At 28.9% G+C, this 21,580-nt stretch overlaps 2 protein-coding genes across 2 annotated transcripts in view; both read right to left on the reverse strand.

The window, feature by feature from the left end:
• Positions 1-1,963: 1,963 nt before the first annotated feature.
• Positions 1,964-7,040, reverse strand: LOC147816706 (histone deacetylase 5-like). The gene is made up of 6 exons (XM_087157244.1): positions 6,884-7,040; positions 5,452-5,571; positions 4,919-5,052; positions 3,003-3,046; positions 2,831-2,898; positions 1,964-2,145 (listed from the first exon to the last, which is right to left on the reverse strand). The coding sequence occupies exons 3-6, from the start codon at positions 5,030-5,032 to the stop codon at positions 1,964-1,966; spliced, it is 408 nt and encodes a 135-aa protein (XP_087013370.1). The 5' UTR covers positions 5,033-5,052; positions 5,452-5,571; positions 6,884-7,040.
• A 662-nt stretch (positions 7,041-7,702) lies between these two features.
• LOC122272226 (calcium-dependent secretion activator-like) overlaps positions 7,703-21,580 on the reverse strand; it is a 49,171-nt gene continuing 35,293 nt past the window's right edge. The window contains exons 14-17 of the mRNA XM_087150404.1: positions 18,515-18,623; positions 10,361-10,483; positions 8,760-8,886; positions 7,703-7,824 (exon numbers count right to left, since the gene is read on the reverse strand). The gene's annotated coding sequence lies outside the window, so the exon portion shown is untranslated. The remainder of the gene's footprint in view (positions 7,825-8,759; positions 8,887-10,360; positions 10,484-18,514; positions 18,624-21,580) is intronic.

The raw sequence follows: 21,580 nt of genomic DNA on the forward strand, positions 1-21,580 counted from the left end.
GTTTCACTTTTCTTGTTAAAATAAGCACAACAAATATATTTTTCTAAAGCATTAGTTTAACAAACAAATGTTACCCAATCAAGAATGAGTATCTTCTCAAGCTTCAGCTTTTCTCTTAGCTGTTTCGCTGCAATTGCTACAGAATTAAAGAAGCAGAAACCCCTGTAATATTAAAGAATGTTGGTGTAAAAATTTTATCTTAGTTTTTAGAGAAGATTCATTCTGCTTTAATAATATAGAAATATATTAAAAATTTTGAAGGGCAATGTAAATGAAAATGTTTTAATTACTATTATTTATTTATTTTTTTTAAAAATGCTATAACTAGGCTATAGCTTTTTTAGAAATGCTTTAGCTTTGTGAAAGAAAATATTAAAACAATTTCCACAAATATATCCTAGACAGTTTTGAGAATATTTAAATTTAGTAAAACATTGAAAATAGATTGATAAACTAATTAAAATATTGTAATACATTTTTGAACTTATTATGAGGGCATTAATTTATTTTGCTAAATTTAAAAATTATTTTTGTAGTTACATACTGGATAAAAAAAGTGCAAGAAACAAAACATGATGAACTCTCAAAACTATTTACAAAGTAAAGTATTTCAAGATTAATATGAGCTATTTTTAAAAAGTCCACCAGTATCTAGAATTTGTTGACAATTACTATATTGCTAGTTGAAGTCATAGTCTTGTATGAAATTGCCTTTTTTTTATTTCCTAGAAGGTTTGAGAAACATTTCTGTAAGAAATTCTTTTCGTGAAACAATCTGTTTTTCCTATCTTGAATAGAAGGCTCCATGTGAAAATGAGAATTGCTCTCTTACCCTAATCCCCCTAATTAATTTATTCCCACTTAAATTCAAATTATATTCCCCTTATAATTTTAATTTATGAATTATCCCTTTATTTTAATAGCATTTTTTTAAGTTAGAGACCAAACCCTTGATTTTTCATGCATAGCGTAACTTATTTTTTTTCTATCGCTCTGATACCTTTCTCTCTCTCTGGTACTCTTTCTGATACTTTAAGACGATAATTTTAAAATAATTATAAATATCAAAGGTTATTTTATTGTATAGAAAATATGTAACGCGATAAATTATCCTTGTTAGTGTGATGACTGTATTATTGCTACAGGTTAATTAGATATCTGCATATAAATGTATAATGCAATTGATTTTGGTTAATGATAAATGCAATTTATTTCAGTTAAAATATATCTTTATTGTAATTTATATATTGTTATATGATATATTTATACGTTATTATTATACGATATGCATATATATTTCAATAAAAAACATTGAAGGAAAAACGTACATTGCCTGTTAATGTTCCGCATGATGTCCAGGAGGACGGACGATAGCAAAACCATTCTACAAATAAATAGAATATTTTATTGAAAAAAAAGTAGACTATTTGTAGATTTATGTACAAATCTTGTAAAAAAGACTAAACAAAAAATGTACTTGGAAAAAACATTAATTGATTTTCGAAGTTTCTTATATAAATTATTTTAAAATATCAAAATAAGTATTTCATTTAAAAAGTGCTGTTACCGTTAAATCTGTTACTCTTTTTTCCCAAACTGTTTTAACCAACGTTTTGGGGCTTTTTCCCCTTAGTTTAAATATGTAATGATGAAATTATTTGTGTTACTGCATTTTATTTCTAAAGTCTTCAACTCCTCAGTAAGTTTTGTCCTTTAGTGACTTAAAGTATCCCTAAAAACTTTAGTCTTGGAAAAAAGTAATGTTTGAAGGAAAACGAAATTAAATATGCAAAGAAACAATGTAAGAAAAACAAAATTATTCTTATAGAAGTAATGAACAAATTAGTTAGTTGATTTAAAAGATGTAGCAAAGCAAAAAATTTTCAAGTTTATTTATATACTAACATTTTTCTGTATGATGATTGATAATAAGCTTATCATTGTATTGTATAACTATCAAGCATTAAAATATAGATATTAATAATATCTCTATTTCATCTGTTGCTACTTTCATGGCCAATTCAACAACACATCTAGCAGCCATTCTTGCAGCACTTGCTGTGTGTAGATCATTCCAGGTTGTGTCAGAATCTACACCAATGCCACCACAAGGCAACATCACAAAATTCTTCATTGGAAGATCAGCTACAGTTGATTAAATATTAAACTTTTATTTTTAATTACTATTATCATTAAATTATAAACTTATAAAAGTTATTTGAAGTAAACGAAAAGTTTCAAATTACATTAAAATTAGATTTAAATTTTTTTTTTAAATTTCCATTTTAAATTAAAAGGGTTACAAACAATAATTTCAATAAAATAAAATAATTATATTATTCAGTTTCTTGAATTAAAAATCTTTAATTTTATACCTATTTAAACTGAGAAATGTATTTCCATGCAGTTAGAGGTTAAGTAGTTCTTTATTAAAAAAAAGAAAAGATTTATATTTTAAACTCATATAGTTTGCCGATACAGAATGTTATTAGAGAAGTAAAACAGTGCTTAAATAATTAAGTTCCAACTTCATGATTATCTTTCATTCAATTTTTTATCTTGTTAAGTTAATTAAAATTAAATATGAACAAGAAATTGCTTGAAACAGACAAAAGAATTGGATGATTTAGTTCTTTTTATTTTAAAATTTAAGCTTAATGTATATCTCGGTGAAATTTAAAAACTGATAAAAAAAAGTATTTACAACAATGAACTGTTTAGTTTCACCATATATTGTAATCTAGTCTTAATATAACGTAAAATTTTTTTTCAACCTTTGTATGAATGAATAATCATAAAACTGTTATCAAAACAAAAACCATTTTAATACCTAATTTGCTGGCATCAAGTTTCGATCGATTCAAAGGATTGGCCTCAAATAAGAGAGTATATGATTCACTAAACAAGCAAATAAAAAGAAAATGTAATATTTTAATAAACTGTAAATTTAGGATTTAATATAAGTTATAAAAATGCACATTAAAAGTTTTTTCAAAGCATACCTATGACAAGACTGGATTTCTTCTAGGATCCTGGATCTGACTCTCTGGAAAGAATAAAACAAAGTTATCATTTAAAAGTTTTTAAACATTGAGAATGAATATAAATTTATTTTATGACATAAAATATTTCCAATTAGAATATATGTCATTAAGTATTACAGAAATTTAATTACATGTAACTGCCTATATTTTGCCTACTTTCATAAATTTACAATGTGATTGAATTCTTTTAATATAAGCTTGTCAAACTTATAACCTCTGTAGTTCTAATGATCTTTCATTCCAGTCTTCTTTAAATCATAGCAACATCCTTTTTTGAAATAAATAAAAATTTATATGATTACATACCTCAACAATTCTATTTCATTTAGGCAAAGGAAAATGTTATTTATAAATGACTGGTTATTGCAGTAATTTAATAATTAGCTTATAATTATAAGAAATTAACATTACAGTTTATGTATCATATAGCGAGATATAAGATTTTAGAGATATAAAAATAACATATTTTAAAATACAGGGTGTTCGAAAGTTATCTTTACAACTTCAAAAATTCATAACTTCGAACATAAACAAGATATTTTTATTCTGTCTTTTGCATGTATTACTGCAACTAATAAAGTTTTTTTTTCAATAGGCTGAAAAGTTATAAGTGAGGATGTGGACACCACAACAGAAAGCTCAATGCGTCTCATGGTTCATAGAGACGAAATCAGATACACAGGTTCAACGGAACTTCAGGACAAATTTCCAAAGAGATCCACCATCCAGACCCTCCATCCGTGCATGGAACACAGGCTTCATAAGCACCGGATCAGTATTGCATAAAAGTGTAGCCGGACCACCCAGCACAAGTCCAGAAAATGTGGAGCGAATACGGCCATGAGACGCATTGAGCTTTCTGTTGTGGTGTTCACATCCTCACTTAAAAACTTTTCAGCCTACTGAAAAAAATCTTTATTAGTTGCAGTAATACATGCAAAAAACAGAATATAAATATCTTGTTTATGTTCGAAGTTATGAGTTTTTGAAGTTGTAAAGATAATTTTGGAACACCCTGTATAGCTATCAAATTTCGTTCAAGAATGCTTTAGTATATTTTTCATCGAAGTTGCGAAAAAAGCTTAAGCTCTTCAGCATCTTGCAAAAGTAAAACTGTTTTCGGAAGCATTAAAAAAAATATATATTTTAAAAAAATGAATAATTACATTTCCCCTCCCTAAAATGGCATACATTTGTTAATATTTTTCTATTTATTAAGTTAATACTTTTCTATTTATTTCTACATACTAAGTTATAAGGATACTTTTGAGGAATTAAAATATGGTTAACTGTAATAATTAGAATGCAATACAAAATATCCAAATACAAAGCTCTTCAATAAAGGCAATTTTTTAAATATGACCAGTATTTTGTTCATAGGAGTCTATTTTTTATGACACTCAGTCAATTTGAGTTCTATCACAGAACATTTTATCTTTCTTAATATATTACCTCCTAATATTTGTGGATTCTCCTTAGGTAACACTTTTCTTATATTTGTATCTATACTAGAATTTTCTCTTGAGCTAATTTGATTGGTTGGATATCCAATGAGTTTACTTTTGTATTTTTTGCAATGATAAGATTTGTTTAGTATAGACAAAGGCTATTAAAAACACCAAATGAAAATAAATGCAAATATTGCGAACTTGACAAAAAATTAAGTTGAGATCTTTTGACTATTTTAAGCCATGGGATTTGGTTATCTGTATTTGTTGCACCATTTAATTTTACATCGAATCATTAAACAATTGCATAAGTATGAAAATGTGGCATTGTAAGATTAAGAAAATGTTAATGGACAAAAATAGAAATTATGTATTTATTTGTTTTATATAAATGAGATTTCTTTAATATTCGAAATTGCCTCTTACCTCGCATCTATTAAGAAGACTGGTTTCCTGTAACCTTGCCCATATACTTTGTAGGTGACCACCATGTTCAGGATGATGAGCATTGTTACCACAAACACATTGATGTTTTAACATTAAACTGTCGTACAAAACACCTGTTAAAAAGTTAAATTTAGTATTTTAAAAAAAACAAAAAACAGAACTCAAACTATTAAACAATAAGGGGTCGCAAATAAATACTTAAATGATTAAAAACAAATTTGTTATCAAATCATTTACAAAGTCAATCAGAATGAAGGAGGATTAAAATCATCAAAAGCCAGTTTAAATAGAGTTACTGGAATGTACTTGCCCTTCATTAATAACTAGCTTTCAGCTTCAATCTTAAATAACCAAGGTTTTTTATAATTTTAATCCATCCATGATCTAATTTGTTAATAATTCATCTGATTTCAATAGCTTGTTTTTCTTTCTTTTAAGTATTACTCTGCAGTAGCCAGAATGTTTTTAATATAATTTTTATAAAGTTATTCTTTGAAGAAAGAGGTTTGCACCTGTTGTAAATGTATGAGGAGAAGGCGTTTCCTGAGGACTTCCAATCGGACTAAGAGCAACAAGAGGACTTGATAATGTTCGAGACAGAGGCCTTCCCAAATGATGCCTGATGTAGGTACCTATAAATGATCAACTAAAGTCAGCTTTTTTACGCATATATATTGAAGTATGTATTTCTTTAATTATAAAGTTTTTTTTTTATTTGTTTCCAATTCATGAAGTTAAATAATATAAACATTGGAGTCATCTAGTTGTGAAACCGGAAAAATTATGAATTAAACATATCAATTAACTTCAATAGGAAGCTCTCATTTCTAAACTTTTTACAAAATTTTTTAATACAGCAGATATATTCTTCATGCTTTGTATTAAAAGCAGCAGATTTTGCATTTAGAGTATTTATCAATAATTTTTTGGGAAAGATTTCAGTATCGTGATCAATGGAAGAAAAATCGCCAAGTCTTGACAATTTTCAAGTAGTGGCCCACAAAAAACTGAAAAAAAAGCAGAAAGGGGGACCAACTCAAAGGGTATCGCTCGTAACTAACCTCTACATGTTTTTTGAAAAAAATTTGCAAGTTTAAAATCATTTGGCCCCTTGGAAATTGTAATTGAGGTGACAGATTACGTACAAAATATTCCCATTCTTTATATACCAATGTGTTCTGTATGGAGAATAATTTTAAATCATTATAACATTTTTACATAGATGTATGCTACATAAAGACAAATGTTATCAACAATGTGAACTTTCATCCATGAAAAGGTGTCCCAACATAGAATTGAGTTAACCTGTCTTATATACTAGTGAACTGGAATTAAATAATTGTAGTGGTAGACACACTACATTACCCCTTCACCAGAATTTTATCTGTGATAGAATCGATGAACAATACCACTAGTTGATTCATTCCTGTTTTGTGTATAGACTGGAGAGCTGTATTAAGTTCACTGGATTTTGATCGCTGGCCATGACAGTTACATTAAGATCACACATAGCTCCTGCGTTGTCATTAGCAGTTGAGTGTATACAGAGAAATATTGTGTAATTGAGACTGAATAGCAACAGCGTGATGAGGACGGATGACTAATCTAAGTTTGGAACAGTAATAGTTTATAAATGATTTCTTTATTTAGAGAGGGATAACGACATAAAAACTACACACTTAAAAATTTAACTATTTTGAAGAAAAGAAAAGCATCAAAATTATTTTTTTTTCTTGATATTCCATAACCTGTTATTAGTAGTATATATTTTATAAATTCAAGTTAGATCTTATTTAGAAAAAGAAGAACAATTTTAAAAAGTTCCAAAAGTATTTATTTTGGAACTAAAAATAAAAAAAACTGATAGGGAATGTACAAAAGTTTTAGACAAACAATATTTTAATTCTTGAAGTTGCAAATTAAATCAATCAGAAGACCTCTTACTTGTTTGAGTAGATTATGTTGCTGCTGCTCACAGAATCTCTTTTCGCAAGCATATTGCTCATTTTGTTGAGGTGATAAAAGTATGGCTTGTGGTTGTAGCATTGGATGACCAAGAGGTAGTGGAGCTGACTGTGTTCTCCCAAGAGGTCTTTGAATGGTTCTAGAATTGAAATTGAGGTAGATTGTTTAATAAACTTTTGAAACTAACAGATTGAAATACATTCCAATTCATTAAAATATCTCAACAAAAAATAAGCACCTTTAAAGTACTTTTTATGCATTCAAAAGAAAGTTTAAGCACTATTACATTAACAAAATTCAAAATAAATTTCAAAGACTTTATATGATCATGATAAAATAATTAGTTACTGATAAAGAACTCTTTTCTTGATTATATTAGCCAAAATGAAAAGATAGAGAGATTTTTTGGTTCGATTTCAGAGGGTGTAAAATAAAGCCTGAAATTGAGAATATCTTGCAAAATGCAGCAGAGTTGCATTTGAGAGTGCAAGAATCTCATCGAACCCAACTCAGTAGTCAGTCCCAAGTATTTCATCAAACATGTAACATGTTTGGCGCTATTATACGTTACGGGTCAACGGCATGGATGGTGGTTGAATTAATTGTGAAAACTCTGAATAGAACAACGTGAAAACCACACTTTTGCATAATACACAGCAAAAATCGACAATATCTCATTTTCGAAAAGGGAAAATTAAGCAAGGGCTTTTAAAAAACGAAAATAAGCACTTTTAAGGTCTTTTTAAAAACGCTATGAACCATGAACTCTAAGTTAATCCAGTGATTATACAAACATACCTATGTAATCTTTGTGCATCAGTGATTGTGGTAGGATATACACTCTAAGCATACTTGTGATGCCAGTAGAGCTGTCCTGTATTTACCTGGACCTGTTGGAGGTGTGAAGTCTCCATCAATCACTGTAAAAGACAAGTACATTTTTATTTATCAAAATAAATATTTTATTTAAATTATTTTAAATTTTTCATATAAATTCATTAATTTACATGCTTGAATATATTAATATATCTATTTTTATTTCTATAAGCAAAAATTTTAGAATATATATTATAAAGTTTATACAGAGTAACTGAAAATTCAACTAACCAATTCAGAGGGATAATAAAAGACACTAATAGAATAAAAACTGATTGTAGAACATGGTGCAGCAAAACGATATTCAGAGGATTGAAATCGTGAATGGGGCAAACGTGACCTGTTTCTCAGTCCATGCTACTTTTTCCTATGAAGTCAAATTAAATCACTAGTTTAAGCAAGACTTGTGGACACACTAGAGAATAGTACGGTTTGTCATTGATTTGGCAGACTTCAAAAGCATAGGTGTCATCTCCATGTGCATTTGAGAATCGTTTTTATGTCGTTGTAGACTGTAAAATCCCATTTCCCTCTTAACGTGGTTGGTAACCCCTTGTTCTGCGTTACGTTTTTATCCTTTTCATATCTAATATCACCCCTATGAATTTGTGAGTCAAATTTTGTAACATGCTGTATATTAAAGCATTTATAAATAATAAATTAAATTTATTAATGTATTTTTATTTATGCAAGAATTATAAACAGATTAAATTTAACAAAAAAAAATAAAAGAAATATAGAAATTTTAACGTACATTAATATATTTATTATAATTTAAAAGCATACTATACATCGATTTGAACGAAGTATTTTTGCATTTAAGTTAACAAAGAATCAAAGTTATTGTAAAACAAAGCAATAGTTTGAGGCTGATATATTTTCAATTTGACTTAAAATTAAAAATTTATTACGTTTAAAAAAATTTTTTATGATTAATTGCTACTTGGACAACTAGATTTTTAAGAATAAGAGAGTGTACCTGGTAATCCTGGGTAATATGTTAAAGACTGTAAGATATTTGATGCAAGAGGCATTCATAGTCTTATGGTGGAAATATCTCTTTCCTGTACTTCAGAACCAGCTGGTACAGCACTTTTACCAATTTCCTGTAGAGTGGATAAAAATATTCAAGATTCAGTAAAGAATATAATAAAAATAGAAGTTGCTTTAAAATAAAATTGAAAGAAAGCTCATTATTTAAATTAACTTAAAATTTAATTCACCATTGTATTGCCCTTAGCAGAAGAGACATATGCCTAAAGTGAGAGTTTTACAGAAGTGAACAAGAACTGTGTACTGTTGACTTCTTTAAGTAATGAGGGTGTTTACAACTTAGCGCCTAAAGAACTTGGAGGGTATGTTATAAGTATTGGTGAATATTATTTTTCTGTTCATTTTTCGATGCATTAAAAATGACATTTCTATATAAAAGTCAATCAAAGAAATTTAAGATTTAGATAATTTCTTTTTAGGAGAAGTTGCTTCACTTGCTCAGAATTTCAAAGATTAAAAGAAGAAGAAGGATTGCAACATAAATTCTAATAAGAATCATTGATTATTTCATTTCATTTCTAAAGGCTTAAAAAACAACAAGATATTATTTTAACATAATAAATGTAACCTGCACTAGAATGCACGTTACAGATATTTGAAGAAAGCATTACATTAAAAATATTAGCCCCAATTTATTTAAGAGGCATAATTATTTGGGCCTACAAATGCAAAGGATGTTGCAAAAATTGAAATCATCGAATCACTACTGAAGAAAGCAGGACGAAAAACTTTTTTTTCAAATCCACTGTTTCCTCTGGCAATCAACCAGGTTTCAATGATCTCAATAGTGATTTGTTATATAGTGTTTTTATTTCTAGTTTATATATTAATTAGCATCTGGTAATGTATGCAATTTTTTGAACTTCATTTTAGGAAAGCAATTCTAAAAATGCTTATTAAGAGGATCATGGAAAACTTCGTATATTGAGAATTTTTAAATATCAAAAGCTTGAAATTCCTTCACTTAAAAGTTGTGTATTCAAGCATTCAAAAAGTAAAATTTGTGCCAAAGTAAAACTTGGTAATATACAGGGTGTTCCAAAATTATCTTTACAACTTACCTTACAAATTATCTTACAGACTGGAAGTGCTTGGGGCCACCAATGGTGCGCACGTTGAAGTGTACTATACAAAACTTTATTAGTTGCAGTAATACATGCTAAAGACAGAATATAAATAACTTGTTTATTTTCGAAGTTATGAATTTTTGAAGTTGTAAAGATAATTTTGGAACACCCTATATAATAATTCAATGTTAAAAAATTTTTTCATAATTTTAATTATCGATTTACTCTTCTAAAACACAAAAAATTTCAAAATTGTGACTGAAGCTACATTTCATAAGATATTTATAAAAGCATTGAATTTAAAATGTCAAACAAAAATAGAAAAAAAAATTTTCCTAAGCATTTTGAACATAGGAGAAATAAATAATTCACAAGCAAGAGAAAGATAAAATTCGAAGTAAGTACATTTTTTTTATAGAGCAAAATATATTTTCCTATGACAGTTCCAAAATAAACTTACAGCAGATGTAAGTACAGGAGGTCTCCCCAATGATATATTTGGCAAAGATGGTGATGAATACAATGTGAAATCATTGATACTACCTGGACTGTTGACTGAATTATATAAGGATGTAGGACACTCCTAAAAAAAGTAATGATAATATAGTTGAAGATTGTTTTACAATTTCAAATGCTAATTTGGTATGCTAAACAGTTTCAAGTGTTAAATGAAATTAACATTCTGTTAAAATATAATATTTCATTAATTTTAAGTAATATACAAGGTACTTACTGAAGCAAAAGTGGTGTCTATGTATTGTAAAGTGACTATACATAACGAAAAGGTAATGTGCAAAGCGCTATTTCTAAATGCTGAACCAACCTAAATGCTGAAATGCTTACCATTTTTATCTCAAAAACGATATGAGATATTGGTGATAAATTTGAATTAAAAAGTCTTAGATAGATTTAACACAAATTCAAAGATACCTTGTTGAATTTAATGCTAACAAAGAACTTTTAAAACAGTGAACAACATTTTCTATATTATTATTTAACATTATAGTTATTTTCAAACAGAAAAATAAATGTGCCATTATTTTTAAAAGCGGAATAAGTCCATTTTTTCAAATTTTTTTTTTCCCTCCATTTTCTAAGGGTTAGTCTTTGATAAAGATTAATCTATTTGGATGATGTTTTTAACACTACAATTTGATGAAACATCAAAATGCAGCTGTGATTATTAAAATCGTAAGAGAATAAATAAACAACAGGTTCTTTAGCTTCAAATGGACCTACCACGTTAAAAAATAAATGCTCAATTTTGCGACAAACCTTTATTTTCGATGTCTAAACTTCTCTTAGCGTTATTCATTAGAAATAAATGTGTCTCATGTTAGTTAACTAGACATTTTAAGATCCCCTAGATCGTCTCATTACGTCCTATTGTTTAAAGTCTGAAACATAAATAAGCATTTTCCTTTTTTAATGCGATGATGTTTACAAAGCGTATATTCTTTTAAAATCAATACACTTTATAGACTATTTCCTCCCTTATTGTTACGCTTTCGTGATAGGAATGCTAACACTGCAATATTCCACCAGGTGATGCTGTTGTAAGCATTCACATCTTTTAGCGCACAGCCACTTTATTATACATAGGCACGATTTGTATAACTATAGCTGCAACCGTTCGGAAGTTTGGCTACAATGGATATGCGATACCAATATAAAATTCAATACCAAAAATACATATTTATCACATTCTTATACAGGGTGCGTAGCCAAACTATTCAACAAAAAATTAGCACCTTTTAAGCACTTTTCGAGCTCTCAAAAAATATTTTTAAGCACTTTAAAAAATATCATATTCAGGCAGAGCTGGAAAGTTTTTGACAATTGGCGGTTTTATCTTGTTTTAACCGTCATGTCAGAAAAAAAAACTTTTGACCTTGATTTTGATAATTGTCAAAAATCATGAAATTTTGAATCATGTAAAACGAATGGCGTTTTCATTCGCTACGGACTGACAATACGCCAAAATAGATAGGGGTTGAATTAATTGTGAAAACGTTGAATAGAACAATGTAAACTGTGTCTTTTTGTATAATTCGAAATGAAAATCAACATAGTAAAGGAAAAAAACTAATTTTGAAAAAGGGAAAATTAAGCACTTTAAAAATACCTATAAAAAATAAATATGAAAAAAGCACCTTTAAGGGCTTTTAAAAAAAGGTAAGCACCCTGTTATACACATAGTTTTTACTATAATAGTTATTCTGATAAGCAGTTAAGAGCTAATTCTATTCCGCTAACTTTTAAAACATTATATATTTGCATTTTAAGCAATATATTTCATATTGAAGATCTATGTGGCAATATATTTTAAAGATCTATTTCAGCGATCTCTAAACAAAAGTCATGCATTTAGAATACAGTAAGAAAAATAATAATTAAAATAGAGGGAGATGCTAGGATTTTTATAATGGAAGGCAGGAAGTCCCCAACAAAGGGGCATCTTTGAGTTCAACATAATTTTTTTTAAAAAATTTGCGGCGACTCAACTAAATCGTAACCACGACAGTTATGATCAGTAATTTTAACTCTAACTTCTCATTCGTCAGAAGATTCTTAACTGTCTCTGTTGCACGACACACACGTGCTGTACTCATCTATATTACTGTTCTTTATACTTAATATTTTAAATGCAAATTAATATAAACTTTATCAATTATTCTCCTGAACCAGTGGGGGATCCAGCAAGGGGGGGTCATAGGGTTCATGACCCTATGAAATGCGTAAATTGAAAAATAAAATAAAAATAATTTTTTTAATAGTTTACAAAAGAAATAAAATATTTTAAAAATTATTTAAGAGGGCATACACACCTAGGAAGGTCGGAAAAATCGATCCCCCCCATCTAATTATGTTCTTCACTGTTTCAAGAATCATAATCCAAAAGATTAAAACGAAATTCGTCATAGTTATGTAATGTTCATTATGAAAAAAATAAATGAGAAGACCAGTATTAAAAACCCTAGGTTTTTTTTCCAAAAATAATATTTTTTAAAAATTAGTTGTGGAGGGGGAATCTGAGTCTATGACCCCCCTCCCAGGAAAAATTTCTGGATCCACCCCTGGCCTGAACACAACCAACCACCACATATTTAAATGAATTTGTTTTATTTTTCGATTAAAAAATTTAATAAATGTCCTTAATAGAAGAGGATATCTGATGCTGCCTGAGGGGATGATTAACGTAAAAAAAATAACGATTTTCTCCTGTCTCGAAATTGTAATTCTATTAGAGACAATCGCTTACCCACTTCTTTTCTTCTTTAAAAGATCTAACCAATAGAAATTATTGGAAATGTGTTTGAAATAAGCCAGATTTTTAAAAAATTTATTGCCAATGGCACGTTATAGATTCGATGTGAGTAAATTCCATCATTTTTGGCAAGGTTTCAAAATTTTTATGTTAAGAGTAGTGATTGCAGAACAATGTGTATTTTAATTGGAATGCTTGAAAAACTTGTATACATAATTAAAGATTAATATTTGGGAACTATATCCAGACTTTTAAATTAAATAAACTCTTTTCATATTTTTATTAGAGTAATAGATTTCTTTACGACTTTAATGTAAGAAGGAAGAAAAAAACTATATTTTCATGCTATACATGTTAATTTTAATAGTAGTTTTAAATTATTACTTCAGCTTTTATTTTTATTAACTAATGCTGGTTAAAAAAACATTCCCGCAACATAAATGCTAAAGCTTCACAATTTCGTTACAAATTTCATGATTATGGTTATGTGGTTAGGATTGGGCATAGGCCACCTTTACTTCGTAGACAAACTGGTACTCATCCATCTGAAGCTGGGTATGTTTCACGCCGCCACTAGGGATTGAATCCCGGTTCATCACTTTGACAGCCTTAACCACTGAACCATTGCAGTTTTACTAGTTTTGATTAGTGCTAAATTTAAACCCATTATGCATATTCATTTTTTTTATTATTTGATAATAAATAAAACATTAAATTATTAAGATTTAGAAATCATTTAAAAAATTTTACGAAAACAATGGCATATTCGAAACATTCACATACTTGTTTACCATTGTCACGGATTTAAATGATCAAAATAGTGTGATACTGCCCTTAATTTATACTTCTGAACTCCTTGTTAAAAACGAGGGCAATGAGCATACACATTTGCAGCCTCAAATTAATATTTATGCATGTAAAAAACAAAAACGTCATCAAAATCAGAAAAATACTCTCTAATCTACTGACAAATCTAATAACGGAAAATTCAAAACAACAAAATCTGTTTAAAAAACAGATAAAATTTTTTGGTGTTTCTATGAATAAGCTGCCTTTCAAATTTTTTCAGCAATCGAACAAGTTTTGATGTCAATAGTCTCTATTTCCTAGTTAATGATTTTCCCTTTTTCGATACCATTTCTATTTTTTTTCTCGCTTTTCTATTTTTAATTGACGTCCCTAAATTTGTATGCTTTTTCAAAGTTCATTTTTGACAAGACGTCAAAAATGTATACACCCTTTACTATTACACGAAAGTTCAACAATTTGTTAAGGATTAAAAAGCAATATACGCATTAGAAATTACTTTTACGTTAACAGTAATTTCATAATAAAAATAATATTTTAACCCTAAAGCAATTACTGTCTAAGATTTATTAAGAAAACAAATTTTTCTTAGTCATTTTCACCGAGTTCTCTAACCTACTAATGTGTTATGTTAACCTCACTAAAACGGGTGGAGTTCATATGAAATTACGATATAGTAGAAAGTTGAGCAAGATTTACGTGATGTGATTAAAATAAAATTTTAATAAGAGGGCGTATTTCTTATGAATTATATTTTGCGATACTTTAATTTGCCATGATATTACCCCTGAATATCGAAATTGATATGATATTAGTTACACGTTGTTCAAAAAAAGAAACATGAGTAACTAATTGCTAAACGTTGACTCATACGTGTTATAGAAAGCTAAAAGGTCGTTTGATTGGACCTTGATTTATCGATATGCAATTTTTATTACTTTAATCCTAACAGTAACCACCAAATGTTGGCAACTAATTACCAAATGTTGACTCATACGTGATCTTGAAAATTAAAAGGTCGTTTTATTAGCCCTTGATTTAATAATCTTGATTTGATTCATCTTATTACTTTTTCAAAGCAAAAACATATTAGCATGAAATTAAGCAGTTTTATTATTTCTTTAAATTGCCTTAGAATATATAGAGTGTTTGGTAACGACCGATGTTAATATAAATATTTAAGATGATTGTAAAAAAGTATACACATTAGAGGTCGTGAATTAACAATTAATCTGGGGGAAAAACAAAAACGCTATCGATATCCGACGAATCCCAACTGAAGAGAGTGGGACTGAGAACATAAAAACCTGTTTGATTGCCGAAGGAAATTAAAAAGGCTTAACGAGCGATAACTAGAAACACGATAGTTTCATTAGGCAAGAAAACTGCTTTTAATCTTCTTCTTCTCACCTTCCTCCCTAGTGATTCGTCTTTGATAAGTATTTTATTAATATGTATTTCTGGCTGCAATTATTGAACACCAAAGAGTTATAAACACATAAAGTACGAAAATGCCCGGTTAATTTCATGTATCGCTGCAGATTACTTAACAAGAAGAAGAGTTATTAAAGAGTTATTAACTTTTTGATGGGTTAAGGATTTTTAACAAAGGGCGTACCAATTTTAATCTATAATAATAATAATCTTAATTTAGGAGCGACTCTTAGATGTGAGCAGTTTATATAAGACGAATTCCGGTTGCCAGCACTCTTGAGAAAGAACATTCCATCAACTATTGTTAAAATAAAGTGTAAGAACTGAGGTATTTAACAATAATCAAGCGATCTGAAATGAATTGCAAAAGCATTTAATTCTGGGGTTTAGGAAGCGATAGCTAGTGAGGGTATATTTTGCCGAAAATGAAAAAGAAGTCTTAACTTTGCTTAAATTTCTAATGAATTTCGGATCATCTATTTTGTAGCTGCTGAATCTCCTTATTTTTGAGGCAGATGTTTTTCAGTATCTAGAGTATTATCAAAATGTCTACCTTAATATTTTCTCATAATTTAACAAAGTTAATTTATAAAAATATTTTCCACCATTGCTTACAAATAATTGAAAAATAAATTAAAATACTAACGTTAACCGTTTGCGGAGATAATATAATTCTTGCTTTTGATTGTATAATTCTTGCTTTCATTTCGTTACCACTACAAAGAATCTTAATCAGTAGAGATTAGAGAGGCAGATATATTTTATTACCGTCGTTAAACAGTAGACCCAATTTTTTGGGTTTACAACTACCAATGTTCAACACCTTAACCTTGTGATTTTGAACCCAATGCAGAGAACAAGGGAACTTCTGGATCAAACATTGGGAGAAGTTAGTTTAATTAAAAAGTCCTCCACGAAGGCTAACTCGTATTTGCGTTACATGGAGAGGAAAACCACGATAATCTCTCACGTTTAGGCTGACTGGAAGGGGACTCTAACCTGTGATCTATCTACCACTGAGGAGGTGCGTAATTCATATCGAAAAACCATTGCTGGGATTTGAACTCTGTTTACCTCATTGGAAGTTGAATGCTTTATCCCCTGAGCCACTACGGCTCTGCAGATATGATACTGTTAAGTTTCTTACTTATTATTGCTGCATTTAGCTAATGGACAAGATTTTATTTTCTTAATGATTACGTTGATCTACAGAAACTCAGCGAAATTATTTATGCTTTTTACTTCAAAAAATATATTAAAAATTTCACACTTTAAATCGCTTCCGCTTTTAGAACAACAATCTCGGAATAAATAAGCACTGCATTGCGTCAACTGTTAGAAAAAGTTTTTTTTTGTCACCTATAATTAATAGTTTTCATTTGTCAAAATTTTTAAGCAAATGTGTAGAATTTGATTTAAATTGGAAAATACTAGTCTATTTAAAATATTTTTAATTTTTTGAATAGATGAAAAATCACTTTTTTCATTGATGAAACTCAAATAATTTTCACACATTTTCACTTTGTCTGACACTTGTATAACAATAATTTAAAAACGTTTTTGTTTTAATCTCAGCATCAGATTAGGCAGGCGAACCTTAGTAATTTCGCTTCAGCCAACAGACAATTTATTCAAAATAGTATGCAACTTGATCTCTGTAATGGCGATCATAAACTTTTTATGCATTAGACTAGCGCATAAAAAATTTTAATTTGTGTAAATTAAAAAAAGTTAAAGTGAATATTTTTGCAGCATAAAGTCTAAAAGTAGATTTCCCTAATTTTAAAATAGGTTATAGTGATTTTAATTGCATTACAATAATTATTATTTAAAAGTGATTAACTTACAAGGCAGGCAAGAGAAGCGTCATTCATTGATAGTCAAATATTAACCTCTTTTAGAAATATATATATATACTATATTATTACCAGGATTGGGATTTTGACAGGAAGAATGTGGAAAAACTGGCAGAAATGGAAGAAACTAAAAGTGACTAATATAATTGTTGAACACTAACCAATAAATAATGCAAAAGTAAAATTTTTAACGATTAATTTTTATTTTTATTTTTCATAAAATTACTATTTTTATATTATTTATTTTAGTTTTAAATAGAATTTTAAACCCTTATAACCTATTATAATAATTTACTTTGTGTTTTAATTTGGGTTATCCTTAGGTTCCTGAAAAGAGTTTATTTATATCTAGACTGTGTACTTATATTATTTTCAGTCTACATAAAATTTTTTTGAGGGGGGCCTAGGATTATTTTAATCTCATCAAAAACGCATGATAGTATTTTTTTTTAACTTGTTACAAATTATCTAAAATTGTACTCAGGATTCTGAGTTTTTTTCAAGACTTTAACATAGGCGCAGGTATTATTTAAATATGAGCACTTTTGCGATACATCACAAAGAACTTTTACAATTTAATTTTCTTCAGACTTAAAAGTTACAGGAAAAATAAAAGAGATAGTGTGGCATATTGCGCATACGATAGAAGTCATAAAAATCTTATTAATAACTTTTAATAGACAGTAAAATATCTTTCAAAAACCATACTAGCTCCAAAAAATTGAAAAATAAGAAGCTTTTCTTTTCAAATAAAATTTTTTCTTCTTTTAAAGCACCATGCTATCATGAATCTAATTACCAAGTTTAAACTTAATTGATTTAGTAGAAGTGGAGAAATCTTATGCGCAAAATTGAAAATCTCGAATTGTGAAAACCCGATTTAAAGACATAACTTTAAATACTTTTGAAAAAAATAAGTGAGTTTGCATACGATTCCTATTCAGAAAACTGGTGTGATATATTTATTGCTTTCATGAATGGGTTTCAGAATTTTTGCTGTAACTTTGGAAGTTATTTAGATATTATCTTATACTTTGTGTCTAACTGCTCAGAATAAAAAAGTTATAATATTCTTTTTTTCTTTTGAAAAAAAAAATCGAATTTTTTTAGGAAAAGCTGTCTAGTCCTATAGAGTTAGGACCCTCCCCCCCTTACAGATAGAATTATCTGAGAAATGAAAAACTAATATTGTTTAACAATAAATTACTTTTCGCACAATTATAACATTAGTAAATCAAGTAAAAATTACCCAAAATTTGAAAATTTGGTTGGTCGGGGTGCCTGAGACAGAAGTGGCCCTTTACTACTTCATCTTGTGATGGTGGATCCTTGTGATATTACCTTGAGGTCCTTGTATCCTAAAAATGAAAGTAGAGAATTAATATTGAGCACATTGCTTAAGTGATATTATAAAATGATACATTTTCACAATAAGTAGATAAAAAAGAATAAACGAAATATACTTCTTGTAAGACGTTTGTTAAAAATTTAATTGTACATCTCAGGTACAATACACTTTCTCTCTCTCACAGTTCACTAATTACTAAAGCATAGTCAAGTTTGTTACAAATCAAGTTGATTTGAGTCAACGCTTTCATACAATTACATGTCCGTTTCCTTCTTTTTGCATTTTTTCTTAATATATATATGATATATGGTTTAATATATATTTATTAAGGCCATTTTGAGATATTGCCATAAAATAATTTTCCACTATATTCGTGAATACTCAGATGGTCAGTGTTAAGAAAAGTGAGCTACTGGCCTCAGGGAGGCATTTTCGGCTAAGTTTTCGAACTCAAAAATTGAGTAAAAATTTGCGGCTTTGCAGTCTAACGCTTTGTTAAAAAGTTTCGATTTAGTTTGTTAAAGTGGTGATCAAAACTGTCAATCTCTAGGTTCGTGTGTATGTCTACATTTCTCTGATACCACTGAGCACCAGTTATTTTTCATAAAATCTTGTTCTGCCTTCTTCTGAGTTTCCCAAACTCACTTTCTGAAACGTTACACCATGCTGGCGAGGCATAGGTCATGATTGGTCTGTCTAATCATGGAGGTGAAAAGTAACCTCTTCAGTTTAAACTCAGTTTTTTACTGTACATTATTGATTGCAGTTCTAAAGTTGCAGCATTGGCTTTAACTTTGACGTTTTTCTCACGATCCGATCAAGTCCGTCTGTTGTGAATGACCTAAGTATGTTGCTTTAGTTACTCCTGGTATCACTTGGTTTAAGAGTACTGGTTCATTATGCTCTCTAATTGGTTTCCTGTTGTTATGGATCAGTTAGGACTTTTGAGCATTTATTTCAACCTTCCAATCTAAGCACCATTCCTCGTTATCGTATATCTTATCCTGCAGTATTTCTATAACCCTGTTCAGGTTACTTGATCTTATTATGACACCTGTATCATCTGCATAAAATGCAGGTAAGCTGTTCCAATCACTCCTGTCGATTGGGAAATCGTGTGTAAAACGGATATATAAAATTAGTCCGAGTATGCTACCTTGTGGTACGCCTGCTCTTATACTGCTCACCGTGGAGCATACGTTTTTCATTCTAATCTGAAAGTTTCTTTGTGCCAAATAACTGTAAACAAATTTTATTATTCCCTTTGGGAATTCAAGCTCAAGTAATTTATAAATTATTCCTTTGTTCCAATACTCTATTAAACGCTTTACTAATATCAAGTATCAACAAGTCGAAGTCTGCTTTAAGTGTAATCCTCTGCCAACATAATCAACTAAACGTAGCAACTGTTTTATTGTATCCAGTTTCGCCCTGAATCCATGCTATTCATCTGGCAAACAACTGAAAAATGGTTTGAGCCTAGTGCATGCTATTCTTTTCAGTATCTTACCAAGAGTGCAAAGCAAAATTATAGGTCGAAAACTGTTCTGAGATAGCAAATCTTTGTTTGGTATAGGAAATAGAATTATATTTGCAGTTTTACATATTTCAGGAAGGAAGTTCAACGACAGACATGCATTAAATATCTTGGTGAAATACTCTACATAATGATCTGATAGGGTTTTGATTGTTTTGTTCTTTATATTGTCTAAAAGATAATTTTTTTTAATTATTATTTATAATATTTTAAACTATTAGCACTCAACTTACTGTAGTACTAGCAATAGTACCATCTGTTGAGGAATAGGAGAAGTATTTTTGCCATTAGCGGATGTTTTATTGCCGAATTGTTTTTTAATTTATTCAACAAATACGGAGAAATTTAGAATGTACAGGTAAACAGGAGATGGACGTAAATTACAGGAGTCCTTGTTAAAAAACAGCAGATTTGGCAGGCATATATCATACATGATTCAAATTATGTAAAACTTAATTTCAATGATGCATAGTAGAGCATTTAGAAAACTAAATCAAGTTAATTGCAATTTATACTTTAATCTTAAGTAAATAACATAAATTTAGATTTTTTTTTCTGATATTTCCTGGGAAAAAATAACAATATAACCATACGTTTAAAAAACAATAAACCAACATTGCTCAGTACTAAATATCCATCTGCATTAGCTGGTCGAAATAATGAATAATTGGTAACCGCAGTAACGTACATCTCTAATTTAAACATAATTTCAGCAAACTATAATTTATCTTTCCCACAATACCCTAAACATGACTTTCTTTCTGTAACCCTTTATAATTAAAAATAAACATGCAATTATCGTGCACACCAGGGTAAAACATCAACAGGTAAATATTTCTAAAAAGAAATAGATAAATAAAAGCTGAGCATAAAATATAGTGCTCAAAAAAGCAAGGCAGACAACAATGGACTGGTGTGAAGAAAAGTCATGACATTCCTCACATCTGTAGCAACCTGTCCAGGGGGGGGGGGATACTTTGTGTGAAGTGTGGAATTCGCACTAGTATTTTACCCAAAAAATAAGCACTATAAACTTTGAAATATTCCATTCCTTATTAATTATCTCAAGTAAAGATTTTATAGTATGAACAACTTACTAAAATTACTTAGAAAGCATGCGTTAATTTCATTAGGAACAAAGCATGAACATAAATATTGAATATTTTTTTTAATATAATTTTAAATTTGTGCTATTTATGAAATTGTATTTAATAAATAGCATAAGTTTCTTTCTATCAAATTAAGATATAACACAAATTTTGCTAGTATGAAAATAGCCAAATCAGCAAACAAATAAAAAGTTTGAATAATTGTGGCAGCTATAAAATTCTTAGAATGATCTTTATAAAAACTTTCTTTACGTCAAAAATTTAAAAAAAAATTATGTTCTACTATAAGTAAACCTTTTAATTTATGAATAAGGAAACTTC

This window comes from Parasteatoda tepidariorum, chromosome 1 (genome assembly GCF_982258835.1).
Source record: "Parasteatoda tepidariorum strain Cologne lab strain chromosome 1, Ptep-v5.0, whole genome shotgun sequence".
Taxonomy (NCBI): Eukaryota; Metazoa; Arthropoda; class Arachnida; order Araneae; family Theridiidae; genus Parasteatoda; species Parasteatoda tepidariorum.

Coding starts and splice junctions, on each gene's coding strand:
- LOC147816706 (XM_087157244.1), bottom strand. CDS start 5,032: ATGTTAAAACATCAATGTGTTTGTGGTAACAATGCTCATCATCCTGAA. Junction 2,899..3,002: donor GAAATCCAGTCTTGTCATAG/GTATGCTTTGAA, acceptor TTGCTTGTTTAG/TGAATCATATACTCTCTTAT. Junction 2,146..2,830: donor ACTTGATGCCAGCAAATTAG/GTATTAAAATGG, acceptor AATCAACTGTAG/CTGATCTTCCAATGAAGAAT.